Consider the following 14,127-nt stretch of genomic DNA (forward strand, 5'->3'; position numbering starts at 1 on the left):
TCCATCCCTTAACCCCTCCACGGCCCTCTGCCCTGTGGCAATGGAGACACACACATACCCAAAAGGGTGTTTCAGTGTTTTTATAGAAAACGGCAACTGTACAGACGCGTTTACACAGATGAGGGATGGGGAAGCCAAGGGGGAGGTGAGGCCTCCCCCTGCAGCTCAGGTGGGCACAGGGAGGGCAGCCTGGGTGGGAAAGAAGCTGCTGCCTCTCCTCTTGCAGCCCGTGGTGGGACATCCTGTCACACAACCAGGAAGCAGAAACACAGTAACAATCACACACACACAAAGTAGGGGGACAAAGGCAAGGAGAGGGCGAGAAGGTGTGGTGTGACCCCCTTCTCCCTCAGCCTAGCCACAGTGTGGGCTCTTTATGTGGGCTCTTTATGTGGGTAGGACACAGATAATCTATGCTCAGGGATACTGGTGGGCAGTGGGACGTGCGCCGAACAGACAGCAGGGATGTGAGGCTGGCTGGGGCTCTCCTGCCTGCTTGCAATCTCAGCAGCAGAAGTGGAATGTTCCCAGCCCCCTGCAAGGAGAGGAGAGCAAGTCCCTCGGTGCCTCGGGAACAAGGACAAGTGAGGAGTAACACTGGATACCAGCCCTCAACGGCTGGGAATGGCTTTTGGCCTTGAGCTGGGGAAATTACAGAGCGTGGGAGGCAGCTGGACCTCTGTGAGATCCCGGGGGTCTTACACACACACAGCATGGGGAAGGAGAAGGCACGTAGGCCTGAAGGCATCACACAGCCAAGCATGGCAGGAGCCAGGCCAGTCCTGCAGGAGTGGAACCGTCCCTGGGTCTAACATCTGCCATGGCAGTGCGGTTTGGCAGGGGCAGGCGCGAGGGGTTATTTCCCCACGGTGCCAAGGTGTCCAGGGTCTTGGAGGAGGATGCGGAGCCGTCTCTCGGTGTCCCTGCACCCTCCAGGTACCTCTGCTAGATGAGAATTCGGAACAGAAAGGAGACGGCAGCTCCTAGGGCCAAGCCCAGTGACAGGAAAAAGGCCATGACAGCTCCAGCTGTCTCTGCTTCATGGGCAAGCACTTTCCTAGGTGGAAAAACAGGTTATCAGATGTGTCCTAGGGGCTGTGCCCTGCTAAGTTCAATGGAGAGCTGGGAGGAGGCCACAAAGGAGCCAGAAGCTGTGCTCCTCTGCACAGAGGAACAGCAAGAGCAAATCCACCTTGGCTCCAAAAGCCTGCCTCCAAAGCAGGGGCTTATAAGAGCAGAGTGCATCAGGCAGGTTTCCCTCAAGCTTCCAGAGCCAGGGACACCCCTCCCTGGCTCCTGCCCCCATGCACTGCAGCCTGCCTGCCTGAGCCACAGCAAGGCTGCTCACCCTGCTGTGGGTGCTGTGCTCCCCAGCATGGTAGGTGAGGGAAATGGGGAGCCCAAACAACAGCTTCCTCATCTCTAGGATGTGGAGGCGCAAGGCAGATGGGACATTGGGGTTGTCTGCCCTGAGGTAGTGAGATTCCCTGGGGTTGCCCTCTGCGCCTGCACCCCCTTCTCAAGATGCGAGAGCTGAGCAGAGGCACCCTCCAGCAGTCGTGCTGGGGCTGGCATCTGGGGTGGAAACAGCCCTTCCACATCCACAGCTCTTACTCACTTGGGCCCGAAGCACATGCAGAGGCTGGCCAGGTAGCCATTGGAGACAGAGAAGAAGATCATGAAGATGATGTACCAGGCGTCATGAGAGAATACAACAGGCAGGTAGTCACGGGGTTGCACGTTGCACAGCATGAAAAGGGGGATAAAGATGACACGGAGGGCCACCATCACTGGCAAGAGGCAGCTGTCCTTCCCGGGCTGGGAGAAAAACACAGGTCACTGAGCAGCTGAGAATGGGATATTCTCTATCCCATGGGATCCTGGCTGGGTCTATACAGAGGCTGTCCCTACTACACCAGGGCTGTGGAGGAGCCACAGAGATGGCATAGCTGCTGAGAGACTTTCTCTGCTGAAACAAATCTGAGCATCACCACCTAACTATGGTAAGGAGGTCCTGCTAGGTCTGAAAGTCCTGTTCCAGCCAACCTGGAGAGCAGCAGCATTAGAGCCAAAACACTGAGCTGGGCTTGTGGGCTACTGCTAAACCCTTGCTGGAAAAAACAAGCAAGCAGGAGAGCCTTGTTCATGCTCATGCAATCTCTTCCTGCAGCCTCGAAGACAAGGCTGGCTGAGGTAAATCCCTTCTGGCACCTCAGGGCCTGCAAACTGGGCCTTAACCAGCTCCTCAGCCTCCTACACCATCCCCCAGCCAAGCAGGATAAGATCCAGCAATCTGGGAAAGGGATTATGCTGGGGCTGTTCTGGACAGTGCTGGGAAAAGCAGACTGAGTTATGGTCTTCCCGGATCCTAGCAGAGTCCCTGGACATGTGAGGCTGGGATGAAGAGGAGGCACCATCCCCATGTTGTTCCTGCAGCTGGGACCGAGGCAGCCCCTGGTACCAGACATTCCTGGCTCCATCTGGGGTCCCCTCAACGAGGTGCCAGGGTTGCAGATGAGGCTCATTGGTCTGAGGTCAGGAGGGACCCACAGCTGCCTCAGGAGCTCCTGGGCTGGCGTAGCCAAGGGACACTGCATGCACATGGAGGAAGCTGAGGTTAGGACAGCTGCTGCATCCATGGGCAAACTAGCAAGAGCAGCAGCCTCTTCTGCTTGAGGAGGAGAAAAGGAGCAAGCAGGGCTCCAACCAGGGAAATGAGGCCCAAACCACACACAGTCAGAGTTTCCACACAGCCTTGTTTTGGAAATGTCTCCTGCTGGGTCATCCCACCAGAGAGGCTGTGGCCTGGACACCAGGCAATGCGGCCCATGGCCAAGGCCAAGGGCAGCCAGCAGTGGTGGCCAGGGGAGAAGCAGCTTCAGGCTGTGGGGAAGCTGGGCCTGGACAGACCCACAGCATGTGTGGTGCTGAGGAACTTCTCTAAACAAACAGCCTAAACAATACAGGGGAAATGGCGCTTGGGGGGTGGGTGAAAGGGCAGGAAGAGACAGACAGGACAGGCCCCTTCCTCAGCCACCCCCATTACAGCTCCCATCACTCAACCCCAGCAGCTCTGCACCAGGCAGGGGAGAAAGGAGCAAGGGGACGGGTCAGAGGCAGCTCTGTGACCCACATGGCATGGCTCTGCCCTGCTCCCAGGACAAGGCTCTTTAAAGCAGCTGTGTCCTGTGCTGAGTCCAGAGGTTTTACTTTGGGCTGCCCTGTCTTTCACCCTCTTTCCCTGCCGCCGTCCTGTCTCGCTGTGTGCATAGCTGGAGTGAAGGTTTGTTTACAAAGAGGCTGAAGTGGAGGAGGCAGCTTCATCCAAGCCATGCCAAAGGAGGGTGGGAGGACAGGACAACACTGTGGTTCTCGGCTCTGACCCATAAATCTCTGCTTAGTACTTAAAACCAAGGCCGGAGTTGCTCTGCACCTCCTTCCTGTTCCAAACCATGGATGGTAGCCCCAGGGAGAGCCATGGCTGGGGCGGGGGGTCTGCCTGGGCATTGGTCTGCCTTTGCTCCCTGCCCCGTGCTTACCCATGTGAAGAGGGCAGTGAGACTCCGTCCTGTCCAGTCAAAGACATTAAAGAGCAGGAAGCAGGAGACAGGGATGAAGTATAAACCTGCAGAAGGGGGGAGAAGGTAACTGATGAGCCCAGGGTGCCCCAGGGCCTCCTGCCACTCACATGGAGACTGTATTTCAGGTCTAGGCCATCCTAGTTTCCCACTAAGCACTGGAACGGTCTCCCAGCCAGGCCAGTGTCCACATCCAAACCACTGTACACAGCAGTTTTTTCTTCCCCTCAGGCATACTCTATGGGGTTTGTGTGACAAGGTTTTAGTAGGAGGAGAGCTACAGGGGTGGCTCCTGAGAGAAGCTGCCAGAAGCTTCCCCTGTGTCCAACAGAGCCAATGCCAGCCGGCTCCAAGACAGACCCACCACTGACTGAGGCTGAGCTCATCAGCAACAGTGGTAGCAGCTCTGGGACAACACAGGTGAAGCAGATTCCCCTGCAGCCCGTGTTGCAGACCATGGTGAGGCAGCTGTGCCCCTACAGCCCATGGAGGTCCACGGTGGAGCAGATCTCCACCTGCAGCCCAAAGAAGACCCCATGCCACAGCAGAGGGTTGCCCAAAGGAGGCTGTGACCTGGTGGGAAGCCCGTGCTGGAGCAGGCTCCTGGCAGGAGCTGTGACCTTGTGGTGAGAGGAGCCTGCACTGGGGCAGGTTTGCTGAAGGACCTGTGACCCCACAAGAGATCCATGGTGGAGCAGTCTGTGAAGAACTGCACCCCATGGGGAGGATTCATGTTGGAGAAGTTCCTGCTGTGAGAGGGACCCCACAGTGGATCAGGGGAACAGTGTGAAGAGTCCTCCCCGGAGGAGGAAGGAGCAGCAGAAACGTGATGAACTGACCACAGCCTCCATTCCTCATCCCCCTGCACTGCTGGGGAGGGAAGAGGTAAATAAATTCTAAGTAAAGTTAAGCCTGGGAAGAAGAGAAAGGTAGGGGAAAGTTGGTTTATGGCTTAGTTTTTATTTCTCATTACCCTACTCTGATTTAATAAACTGATTTCCCCAAATTAAACTCATTTCCCCAAGGCAAGTCTGTTTTGCCTGTGATGGTAATTTTGGTGAATGATCTCTCCCTGTCTTTATCTCAACCAATAAGCCTTTTGTTGTATTTTCTCTCCCCTGTCCATTTAGGGGGGGGCTTCGGTGGGCACCTGGCATCCAGACAGGGTCCAACCACCACACATACCTACTACTTCAAGCCCCACTTTCTTTCTCCCCCATTTACTTTGTTCCCAGTTTCCTCCTACCCCACCCCATCCCTGGCCACACTTACCCCATTTGTTTCCCTCTCCGAGGACAGTGGACACCTTAGCTGTGATGGCAGGAAAGACGCCGATGGTGACGGTGAAGACGAAGCAGACAGACACAGCCATGACCCAGAGCTAGACAGATGAAAGAAAGAGGCTGGTACCAAACACAAGGCAAAAGACCAGTGCAGGGCTGGTCTCCTCATCCTCTGATATGAGGGGCAGGGCAGGGGTTGCTGACAATCCACAGACCTTCTTAAAAATAGCAATGACCGAGGGCTTCTCATCAGGGTTGTGGATAGGGATGATTTTTGAGTTATTCTGCTCCTTCCCATTGGGCTCATCTGCAGGGAGAGACACAAGTAGGGCATAGCAGACCCCAGAAAGCTGAGATCTGATTTAGTCCTTCTGTCTCATTCTTCCTCTCTGCTCTTCCTCTTTTTCCTTTTCCTCTTCTCAATCCCTCACCTTTTTTAATCAGGTCTCTCTTGGTCTCCAGCTCTGCATAGTACACACTGTACTCTGTCTTGTCCTTCATGGAGTAGTATCGGAAGAAATCCTGCAGAGAGACAACCACAGAGAACTCATTCACACCTGAGGAAAGAAGGCTGTCAGGGGCTGCATGGTGACAGCAGCAATGGGCAATATGGGTGAAGAGTTCCCTCCACTTGTGTCTGATACTGATGCTTTCCTGCTTACCCAGGGGCTCATTCCCACAGTACCAGTATCCCAGAGAGGTCCCTCGGAACAGGGGAGAGCTTGCCCTGACCCAGGAGGTGAAGGCTGGTAGCAGCCAATGGTGGGGTGCTGGTGGGATACAGTCCTCTTGCCATGGTGCACAAAGGTCCCACGTCCCCACTGCCTTCCCCACCAGGGTGACAAAGTCTCACCATGCGAGGCAGAAGGATGTAGGAGAAGATTGCCAGCACGATCGCTACACAGGCCGTGGTGAAGTAACCAATGAAGCTCTCGGGCTGCTGGGCGCCAACTGGAGCACAGAAAGGGAGGAAACAGGAGGGAAAAAGCACGAAGATGATGAGGGCCAGTAGGAAAAGGCTCTGCTGCCATCTCCCACCCAACCCTACAGCATGATCCCAGCAGATCCTGTCAACAGCAGTGCTCTGGAAAGGCCCAGTCACCCACAGGGCTGGGATTACTCACTGGCAATACTGAAGATCATCGCCAAAGCAGCAAAGGTGCCTGCCAAGCCCTGCCCACTCATGATGGGAGCTGTGTAGCTGGCAGGCAGGAGCCCTGCCAGCCCAAAGAGGCTGCTCTGGAGGATGGCTCCAAAGGCTGCAAAGGGAAAAGATGAGCAGAAATGAGAAACCAAAAGCAAGGATGGACTGCACCCCTGCAGGGAGCCAAGGCCCTTGCCCTGCAAGGCAAGGCAGGTCCTCCTCCTCCTTGGCTCTCCCTCAGTGAGTTTCATGCTTTTCTCCCTACCCATGGGGCTGTGCCCCTTTGCTTCCCCACACTGCCTTACTCACAGTTGATGAAGACGATGCTTATCATGGTAAAGACGAAGAAGGGAAGAGGCTCCATGGCAACCTTCACCATGATTGCAGTGACTAAAAACACCAGCCCAATGGCCACCAGGCTGCCCGAGATGCGGATCTGCTGGGGAATCCTGCAGGAGAGGGTCTCAGTGAGGAAAACCCGCTCACCAAAAGCCCGTGAGGCTGGGGACAAGCTTTCCCATGGGAATCGGAGACTGGTGTTTTGCCTTTGACTTGACTGAACAGGCTGCAGCTTGGCTCAGAGCTGGGGCAGGATGGGCCAGGGCTGGGCAGCCCGATGGGGGCTGGCAATGGCAAGGACGGGGCAAGGCTCACCGCTGGTGGATGAAGGAGTTGAGGCAGGTGAAGATGAGGAGGGGCACCATGGCGCAGAGAGTCATGAAGTTGTCAAACATGGACTGCAGGTAGGATGGGGACGCAGGAGCCCCACCGGTCTGGTTCCAGCCGCGGCTGTTCTCTTCCGGGTCTGCAAGGCGGCTGATGAAATACTGCGAGGGAAGGAGCCTGGTGGGGCCTAGGTAATGCGAGGTCTCCCCGTAGCACACTCAGGCAACCCTTGTCCCCCTCCAGCCCCATGCCCAGCCCTCCTACTGCCTCAGCACAACTCGTTCCAGCCAAGTCACCCATGCTTCTGTTTCCTGTAGGGAGCTCAGTAAACTGGGGGCTCTTCTGTGCTGTGCTGCCACACCTACACCATGGTCCCTAGATGTGACAGGGCATGATTAGTGTCATGGGCAACAGCAGGAGGGAAGCCCTCACCTCCCTGGCGGTCATGAAGAAATTCCATGGCAGCAGTGTTCCCAGGCCAAGAATGAAGAAGATCAGCCAGACAGCTTTGTACCTGCAAAGGGGACAGAGCGGTTTGGAGTGAGACGGTGGGCAGGGAGGCAACAGGCATCGCTTCTGACTATCTACAGCAGTGGGAGGCACCAGGAGGAGGAGGAGGGAAAATGGAATTTATTGTCCTGCCCCACAGCCCCTGCTAGTCTTGGGATGCAGGAGGGCCATGGGAGACCCTCCCCAGGAAGGTACGAAGGCAGGAGGAGGCTGGCACATGGTACCCAGAGACACAGCGGCTGTCAGCAGAGCTGGGAGGGAGTCACACTCCTGGTCACAGCCCACTTGTAATGGAAAAGCTGAGCCCCTCAGGGAAGGGACAGCTCAGTACCCCAGTGAGCATGCAGGAGAGGCGGTCCCACAGATGCTGGGTGCCCCTGTCCTCTCCCTCACCTCCTGGTATCCTGGACGTGCCCCCACACCTACACCCCAGCCCGGCATTACCTATCTTGGGGCCCGTCTCTTGCTGTCATCCTGTGCAGCAAGATTCAGCACAGGTCCCAGTGAGTCTCGTGGCCACTCTCCGTCTGGAAAGCAAACAGAGAATTTTACATGGAGTGAGGGACACAGGCCAGGCAGGGGCAGTGCTGGGTTCAACCCCCCCAGCCATGCCACCAGGCAAGTGCTCCACAGGGAGCCACACAGAGCCGGCAAATGGTGAGAGCACAGCACAACAGCTTTGGAAACCTATGGCTCAGTCCTTCAGCAGGAGCACAGGAAGCCTTCTCTCCACAAGGGACACAGCTTTCCCGAGGTGCCCTGGCTGCCCAGCTGCTCTGCAGCAGGCTCTTAAGGGATTTGTGAGCCTGCAGCTCTCTGCCCCCAATCCCGGGGCTGTGAGCAAAGCATATGCGCAGCAGGCTGTGTCCACCCTCTGCCCTCCCCACCTCCCTCCAATGCTCGGGGCACAGCGGCACAAAAGACACATTTAATTCGGCAGCCTCTGCGGCCAGAACCACCGACGCAAACCCCTGCTTCTAATTCCCGCTTCCCTGGGGCGCTCACAGCCCTTTCCTGGGTCACCTTGGAAAGCCAAGGGCATCCCTGGCACTGCTGCTCCCCCTCCTTGAGCACCCACCGCTCTTTTTCCCCCATCACCACCTGCCCAGCGCCTGCCACTACCCTGTAGCCCCAGGAGTCCCAAAAAGTGACCTTCCCTCCCCGCTCCCCCCCTCCTCTTCCTGGGGCACAGTGGGATTAGCCACCCAGAGAAGCCACAGGCCTGCCTCGTCCTTTTCCAGTGTGGGCAGCGCAGCATGGGATGTTCCAGCACCTCTCCCAGGCCGTCATCTGCAGTGAGGCTCTCGGTGCTGAGCCCCCGGTCCACCCAGGGCATGCCCCTCAGCCAGCTGCACCGCTGCTGCCGCCTACAGCATCCCTGCCTGCTCCCTGCCAGGTATGGGAGGAGGCAGGCGGGAAGCAGCATTCTGGGATCTGTAGTCCCTGCCAGCCCCAGTATGTGTTAAAGGCAGCGGAGCCCGTCCCCTGTGCTCGCATGGTTCTGGGCACAGCTCGCCTCCTCCCTTGGTGGGTTCCTGCAGGGTGGGGAGCCTACAGCTGCGATGGAGCCAAAACACAGCTGGCAGGATGTGGAGAGGGATTTGGGAAGCCTGCTGGCTGCTTGGAAAAGCCAGATCAGGATGACAGGTATGTCTGCTTGGAACCCAGAGCCCCACCAACACGTCATGAACCATCCTGTTGATGCCAGAGCCATCTGCAGCACAACTCCCCTGCCTTCCCATGCAGACAGCTCCTGTCTTGCCCTTGGGAGACACCTGGGCTTCCAGAGAAAAGATCCCAGAATCTCCTCCCAGCAGCCTGCCAGTGCCTCTGTGGGCAGGAGGTGCCCTGAGCCCTGACCCTGGATTAGCAGGGGGATCTGCAAACACAGCTGACACCCCGCTGCCCCACTGGGGCCACGGCTTGTCCCCGAGCGAACAGATCTCACCCTACAACAGGCGGGAGAGCTCCAACTCCCCCCATGGATCCCCAGCAAACCCTGAACACATTGCCCCTTGCGCAGCCAGGCCCCCAGCTCCCCTCCCAGCCCCCAACAGATCACACCGGTGTCCCAAGAAACAGGGGCAGGGACCCTGCAGACATACCTGGGGAGCAGAACAGAGCCAGGGCAAGCCCCGTGTTCGGTGTATTTGAAGGGGCGTGTGTCCCTTCCACACCCCCTGCTCTTGGGGTGAGCGTGAGGCCCCAGTCAAGTCACGGGGGCTGAGGCCATGCGAGCCTGGTGGCATCCGCAAGAGGAGGAGGAGAGGTGTCGGGTACCAGAGCTGGCACAGGGCCGAGCCCCGCTGCCTGGCCAAGGGAGGAAGGGAAGGGAGCTGTGGAGCAGGGAGCATGTCTGGGGGTGCTGGGCAGGGCACTCCACCATGCCGCTTCCCAGCCACCTCCTGCTTCCGTCCGGACAGCGCCCGCATCCTTGCGTCAGGAGCCCGACCTCCCCGCGGGCGCTGCCGGCCGCAGCTTCTGACCCGCTCTGTTTGTTTTCTGTCTCACTTCGCTAAGTGCCTCCTAATTTTTTCCACAAAGAGCTGGTGCCTGTGTGCCAAGGGGCGCCTGGGTCAGCACTCATTACAGCAGGAAGCCCGTCCAGCCACCGCGCGTACAAACAACCCTACAGCAAACACAAACCAAAGCCAGCAGCAGGTGGCAAATCCTGCTCCCAACCCGCTGAGAGCAGCCCTACCATAAGGGACACGGGGACATAAGGGACCAGGGGATGGAGGCCACCCTGCAGCCGCCGGGCTGGCACAGCACAGCTCTAACCATGTCCTGGAGAGGCTCCCTGATGTCTAACCCGGCCACCAGCCCTGTGGCTGCACAGCTTGGGACAGGGAAAAGGAGCAGCAATGATGGGCCTTAACGTGAGGCCATCCATTTTATTCCTGGGCGTAGAACAGTCCGTCTTATCCCCTCGGAATTGATGTGTAAGCAGAAGGAGCAAGATAACAAGCAATGGGCTTAACAAACCTCAGGCTAGCACCTCTAAGCAGGTACAAACAAGAGATGGCACAATTTTAATTGCCTATTCACGCTGCAGAAAGGCCTTGACAGATGCTAAGTGACACCTGCGTATTGGGCCACACTCAATCCCATTGCCAGCCAAGCCCTGGGAGCCCAGGGCAGCACCAGCCATCACCAAAGCCACCCAACCTCTGCAGAACTCGCACTGCAGGACAGCCACACCTGCAGGCAGCCATTTGTCACCAAATCTCCCTGCCTCCCCCTTCCCATGCCTTGCCTACCCTCCTGGTTTCTGCTTTCCCCTAAGATGAGCACAGCACACACACTTGGCTTTCCACTCTGGAGCAATTTCAAGGTGCTGGGTAGGCATGTTATACACAGAACCACCACCTCTTTGAAGAAAAGCCCTTTACACCACACCAGCGTAGCACTGTCCTTGCAGTCCCTACACAAGGGGCAGCCATCAGACCTGAAGCAAGCACCCCATGTCCTCCTGCCATCACCTGCAGGGGATCACTTTGCAGGGATAAGGTCATTGCTTCCTCTGAGCGTGACCAAGATGGAGCTGGGCCAGGTGCCTCACCAGGCTTCACCCCATCCCTACATCTGCTCACCCCTGGGTGACACCAGAATGGGGGCTCATCCAGGTTTACTGTGGGCAGGGAACAAGCTGGCATGAAGTGCTGGTGGCCATGACTCAGATGGAGGATGTGAAACACTCTGAGACCACCCGTTTCATGAGGTTTCATGTGCATGCCTGAACTTTGACCATACCACTCTCAGGTCCTCCTACCTTGTGCTGGGGTCTGGGGAACCAGCCTGCTGGGCAGCGTCCTGCCTGCCTCCACCTTCTGCCACCAGCTGCGAGCACACGTGCTAGTATTGCACAAGACGTATGAGTGTGCACAATTGTGCACCATTACTGCAGCGTTGGGACAAATGCAAGTGCTCCCAAATTGCAAGTGCTCCCTAGGTCAAATCAGAGGCCAGTCTGACTCAAGAGCTTGTCTCCATCAAAGGGCAAGACTGGCACAGGCACTCTAACTAACAGAGACTAACTCCCTGACGGCTCCCCCAGCCTCCGAGCTGGGAGGGACACGCTGTTGGTGTGTTTTGTAGCCCACAGTGGGTTTCATTTCTGTGAATTGCTGCTTATCCCTCTAACTCAGGAGTCTCTGAGCGAGAGCATCTCTCCCTGTGCACAGGGCCTCAGCTGGGGCTCCCTTACACTCACCATCAAAGGGTGGATGAACATTAGAGCGGCTTCTCCATGCCAGCCAAGGCTTTACAGGCCTGGATTGTATCCACCCTACAGCACATTTTCCAAACAGAGAAATTCTAACTCACTTAGTCATCCAGCACAGCTCCTCCTTGCTGCCTTCGGTCCTCCTTGCTGCTTTCCTCCCAACCTTCCCCTCGACCCTTCCAGAGGCACTGGGGTTGGGGGCACACAGGGACTGCGAGGCAGCGAGATGCCAATCTGAAGAGCAGCACATGGCTTTCCCGCCTTGATTCTCAAGAGGATGATTCTATGATGTGTTTTTATGCACACCAAGCTACCCGAAACAGCCACAGGCCTTGCGAGGAGTGACCAGCTCAGCACATAATCTTGTTTGTGGATTTGGGGGTTTTTGTTTCCCCTGCCTCCTCGGTTGATAAATATCAGTTGATATTTATCTAAACTGAATTTCATCAGCCTACCACCCAGTGTTGTAATGGCCTTCTGTACTCTTCCTAGCTGGCACTTGTCCTCATAAACCTGAGTAATCCAATCACCTCAGCAAGCCCCATCATCTCATTGCTCATTCCCTTTTCCAGGTCACTCGCAAATGCGCTGAAAAACCATGGGACCCAACGCAGCGATCTCTTTCCACTGCAGCAAGTGACCACTGACTCCTACACCCTCCTTCCTGTTTTTGTACCAATTACGGAGCCATATGGAGACCTACCCTCTTGACCAGCCAGTTCCCTTAGAATCTGGGCTGAAAGCCCTGACTGAATGTTTTTTGGGAAGCAGTGCGGGCACCCGAGCCAAGTCCCTACTAAGCGCTGCCCCAGCTCGGGGGCCCCTCAGCAGGAACCTCCCCGGCTGCCCATGGACCCCATCCCTGCACAGACAGGACACACAGCAGATTCACCACTCAGCTTTTCCATGAAGTTCCTTCAAGCCTTTCTTAGAAACGAACGTCACATCTTTCCCCCCTCCCAGTCCCCGGGGGCCAGGGCAGTTGTGAATGAATGACCAGAGGCCACATGTGACAGCCAGCCAGTTTACCCTCCCTTTCCTTCTGGTAAACATCGTCTTGCCCTAGCAACTTGTTGTTGTTCAGGCTTTGCTTTCTAACCCTCCCTCTGCAGATGCTCTAAGGAGCACCCCAAAAGAAGGTGGAAGAAACTCTTCTGGAGCAGAGAGGCAAAAGCTTCATCTGGCTTTCCTGCTACAGCCTCTCCTCCACTGATGCCCCATCCCATCAGTGGACTGCAGCAGGCTTCCTGCTCCTGGTGTGCCTTGTGAACAGTTTCCATCAGACAGCTGATAGCACTTCCTATTATTCTTGTTCTTCTCCTTTCTGAGCCCTGCCTCTCTGCAACAGGCTGCGCCATCCGCTCCCCCAGCGCTGCTCGTGCCTCCGTCCCAAGGAGCGAATTTACCGGGGAGGGCAGGATGAGGACATGGCTGCCTCCTCCCTTGCCTTGCTGCCTGCACACAAACCTCTCTGCATTGTCAGGGCCTGGCAGGCAGAGTAAAACCTCCTGCAGGGCAGCCCCATGAGGACCCTTAATGAGGCGAGGGTCCCTGGGCAACGTTTCTGACCTGCTTCACCTTGCTCCCTCCACTCCCCCATGGGCAAGAGCAGAGGCAACGCTAGACCCGCTCCCAGCACCCGCTGTTATCTCTGCTGCCGGGTGGCGTGGGGGGAGCGTTCAGCCCTGCGGTGTGTTTTGAACTGCGCACACCAGACAGCTGCCGAGGCCCTTATCTGGAGAGACCAAGGAGCTCCGAGAGGCTCCCCAGGCGCAGCAGGTAAAGCAAACCATCTGCAAGGGACATTCCCCAGGGCCCAGCGGGACGCTGTCCCTGTAGGGCTCCCCACCAGGGAGAGGGGGATTGGCAGTGATGGGGCCCTACAACTACCCCAGGTCACACAGCTCTCCCACCCATCACCAAGTCTCACAAGGCCATGGCCATCTGCCTCCCAACCAGGGCTGCTGAGTGGGTTTCCAGGCCTGACATCCCATGCCAGCAAAGAGGTCCTAGGGATGGCAGCCTCACAGTGAATGCACACACCTCTCTCCTCAGCACCCAGTGAGTGCCCAAGCCCAGGCAAACCCTTAGCCGGAGAAAGCCCCTCCAAGCACCCAGACAAGCCCCTGGCCACCCGGATGGGTGCTTCTGCTCAGCGTCCCATCAAATGCTGCAGGGTGGAGGGAGGATTTTAATGTCACAGCAAGGAGCTTACCAGCAAGGCAGCTTGGTCCCAGACCTTTGCTCCCGGTCACTTCAAGCCACAGGACTGCTGGGACAGTGCAGACGTGGGAGAGGCAGGAAAAGCCCCACAAACATTGGAGCAGTTGCCTGCCCCAAGGCCACTGGTTTAGGGGTGCAGAAGGAGATACAGCGCCCGCGGGGGCAGGAGCTGAGGAGGGACGTCATTTCTGAGGCAGCAGCGTCACACAGGGAGAGATAAGCTGCTCTCAGGAGTGTGTTTGCAGAGTCAGGATTTGCAGGGGCTCTTCCAAGGAGCTGGTTTCCTTAATGGAACCTGCTAGGCTGTTGTCCCTGAGGGCAAAAGAGCATTCCCTCCAAGCCACAACCCTGACCTGCTTCTCGGCAGGCTGGGGAAAGAGGCATGTTTTTCCAGGGCTGGGCTGGGTTGGGGCTCCATTTGTTGGAAATTCAGAAGAATAAAGACCCTTTCTCCCAAGGGTGGAGGGAAGGATTTGCTCAGGGCTGCATTCAATGCAG

General features: G+C 57.0%; 1 protein-coding gene across 1 annotated transcript; it reads right to left on the reverse strand.

Moving 5' to 3' along the window:
* Positions 1 to 65: 65 nt before the first annotated feature.
* On the reverse strand, positions 66 to 13,782 carry SLC29A1 (solute carrier family 29 member 1 (Augustine blood group)). The gene is made up of 13 exons (XM_080614575.1): positions 13,622 to 13,782; positions 7,626 to 7,708; positions 7,104 to 7,185; positions 6,660 to 6,832; positions 6,315 to 6,454; positions 5,986 to 6,120; positions 5,715 to 5,812; positions 5,293 to 5,383; positions 5,077 to 5,168; positions 4,851 to 4,959; positions 3,540 to 3,625; positions 1,619 to 1,818; positions 66 to 1,057 (listed from the first exon to the last, which is right to left on the reverse strand). The coding sequence occupies exons 2-13, from the start codon at positions 7,652 to 7,654 to the stop codon at positions 946 to 948; spliced, it is 1,347 nt and encodes a 448-aa protein (XP_080470701.1). The 5' UTR covers positions 7,655 to 7,708; positions 13,622 to 13,782; the 3' UTR covers positions 66 to 945.
* Positions 13,783 to 14,127: the final 345 nt, after the last annotated feature.

This window comes from Psittacula echo (genome assembly GCF_963264785.1).
Source record: "Psittacula echo genome assembly, chromosome: 4".
Taxonomy (NCBI): Eukaryota; Metazoa; Chordata; class Aves; order Psittaciformes; family Psittacidae; genus Psittacula; species Psittacula echo.

What these genes read in the sequence shown, in the direction of transcription:
- SLC29A1 (XM_080614575.1), bottom strand. Translation starts at nt 7,654, where the DNA reads ATGACAGCAAGAGACGGGCCCCAAGATAG. An exon ending in AACTCCTTCATCCACCAGCG is followed by an intron (nt 6,455 to 6,659) that starts GTGAGCCTTGCC and finishes CCTCTCCTGCAG; the next exon opens with GATTCCCCAGCAGATCCGCA. An exon ending in ACATCCTTCTGCCTCGCATG is followed by an intron (nt 5,384 to 5,714) that starts GTGAGACTTTGT and finishes GTCTCTCTGCAG; the next exon opens with GATTTCTTCCGATACTACTC.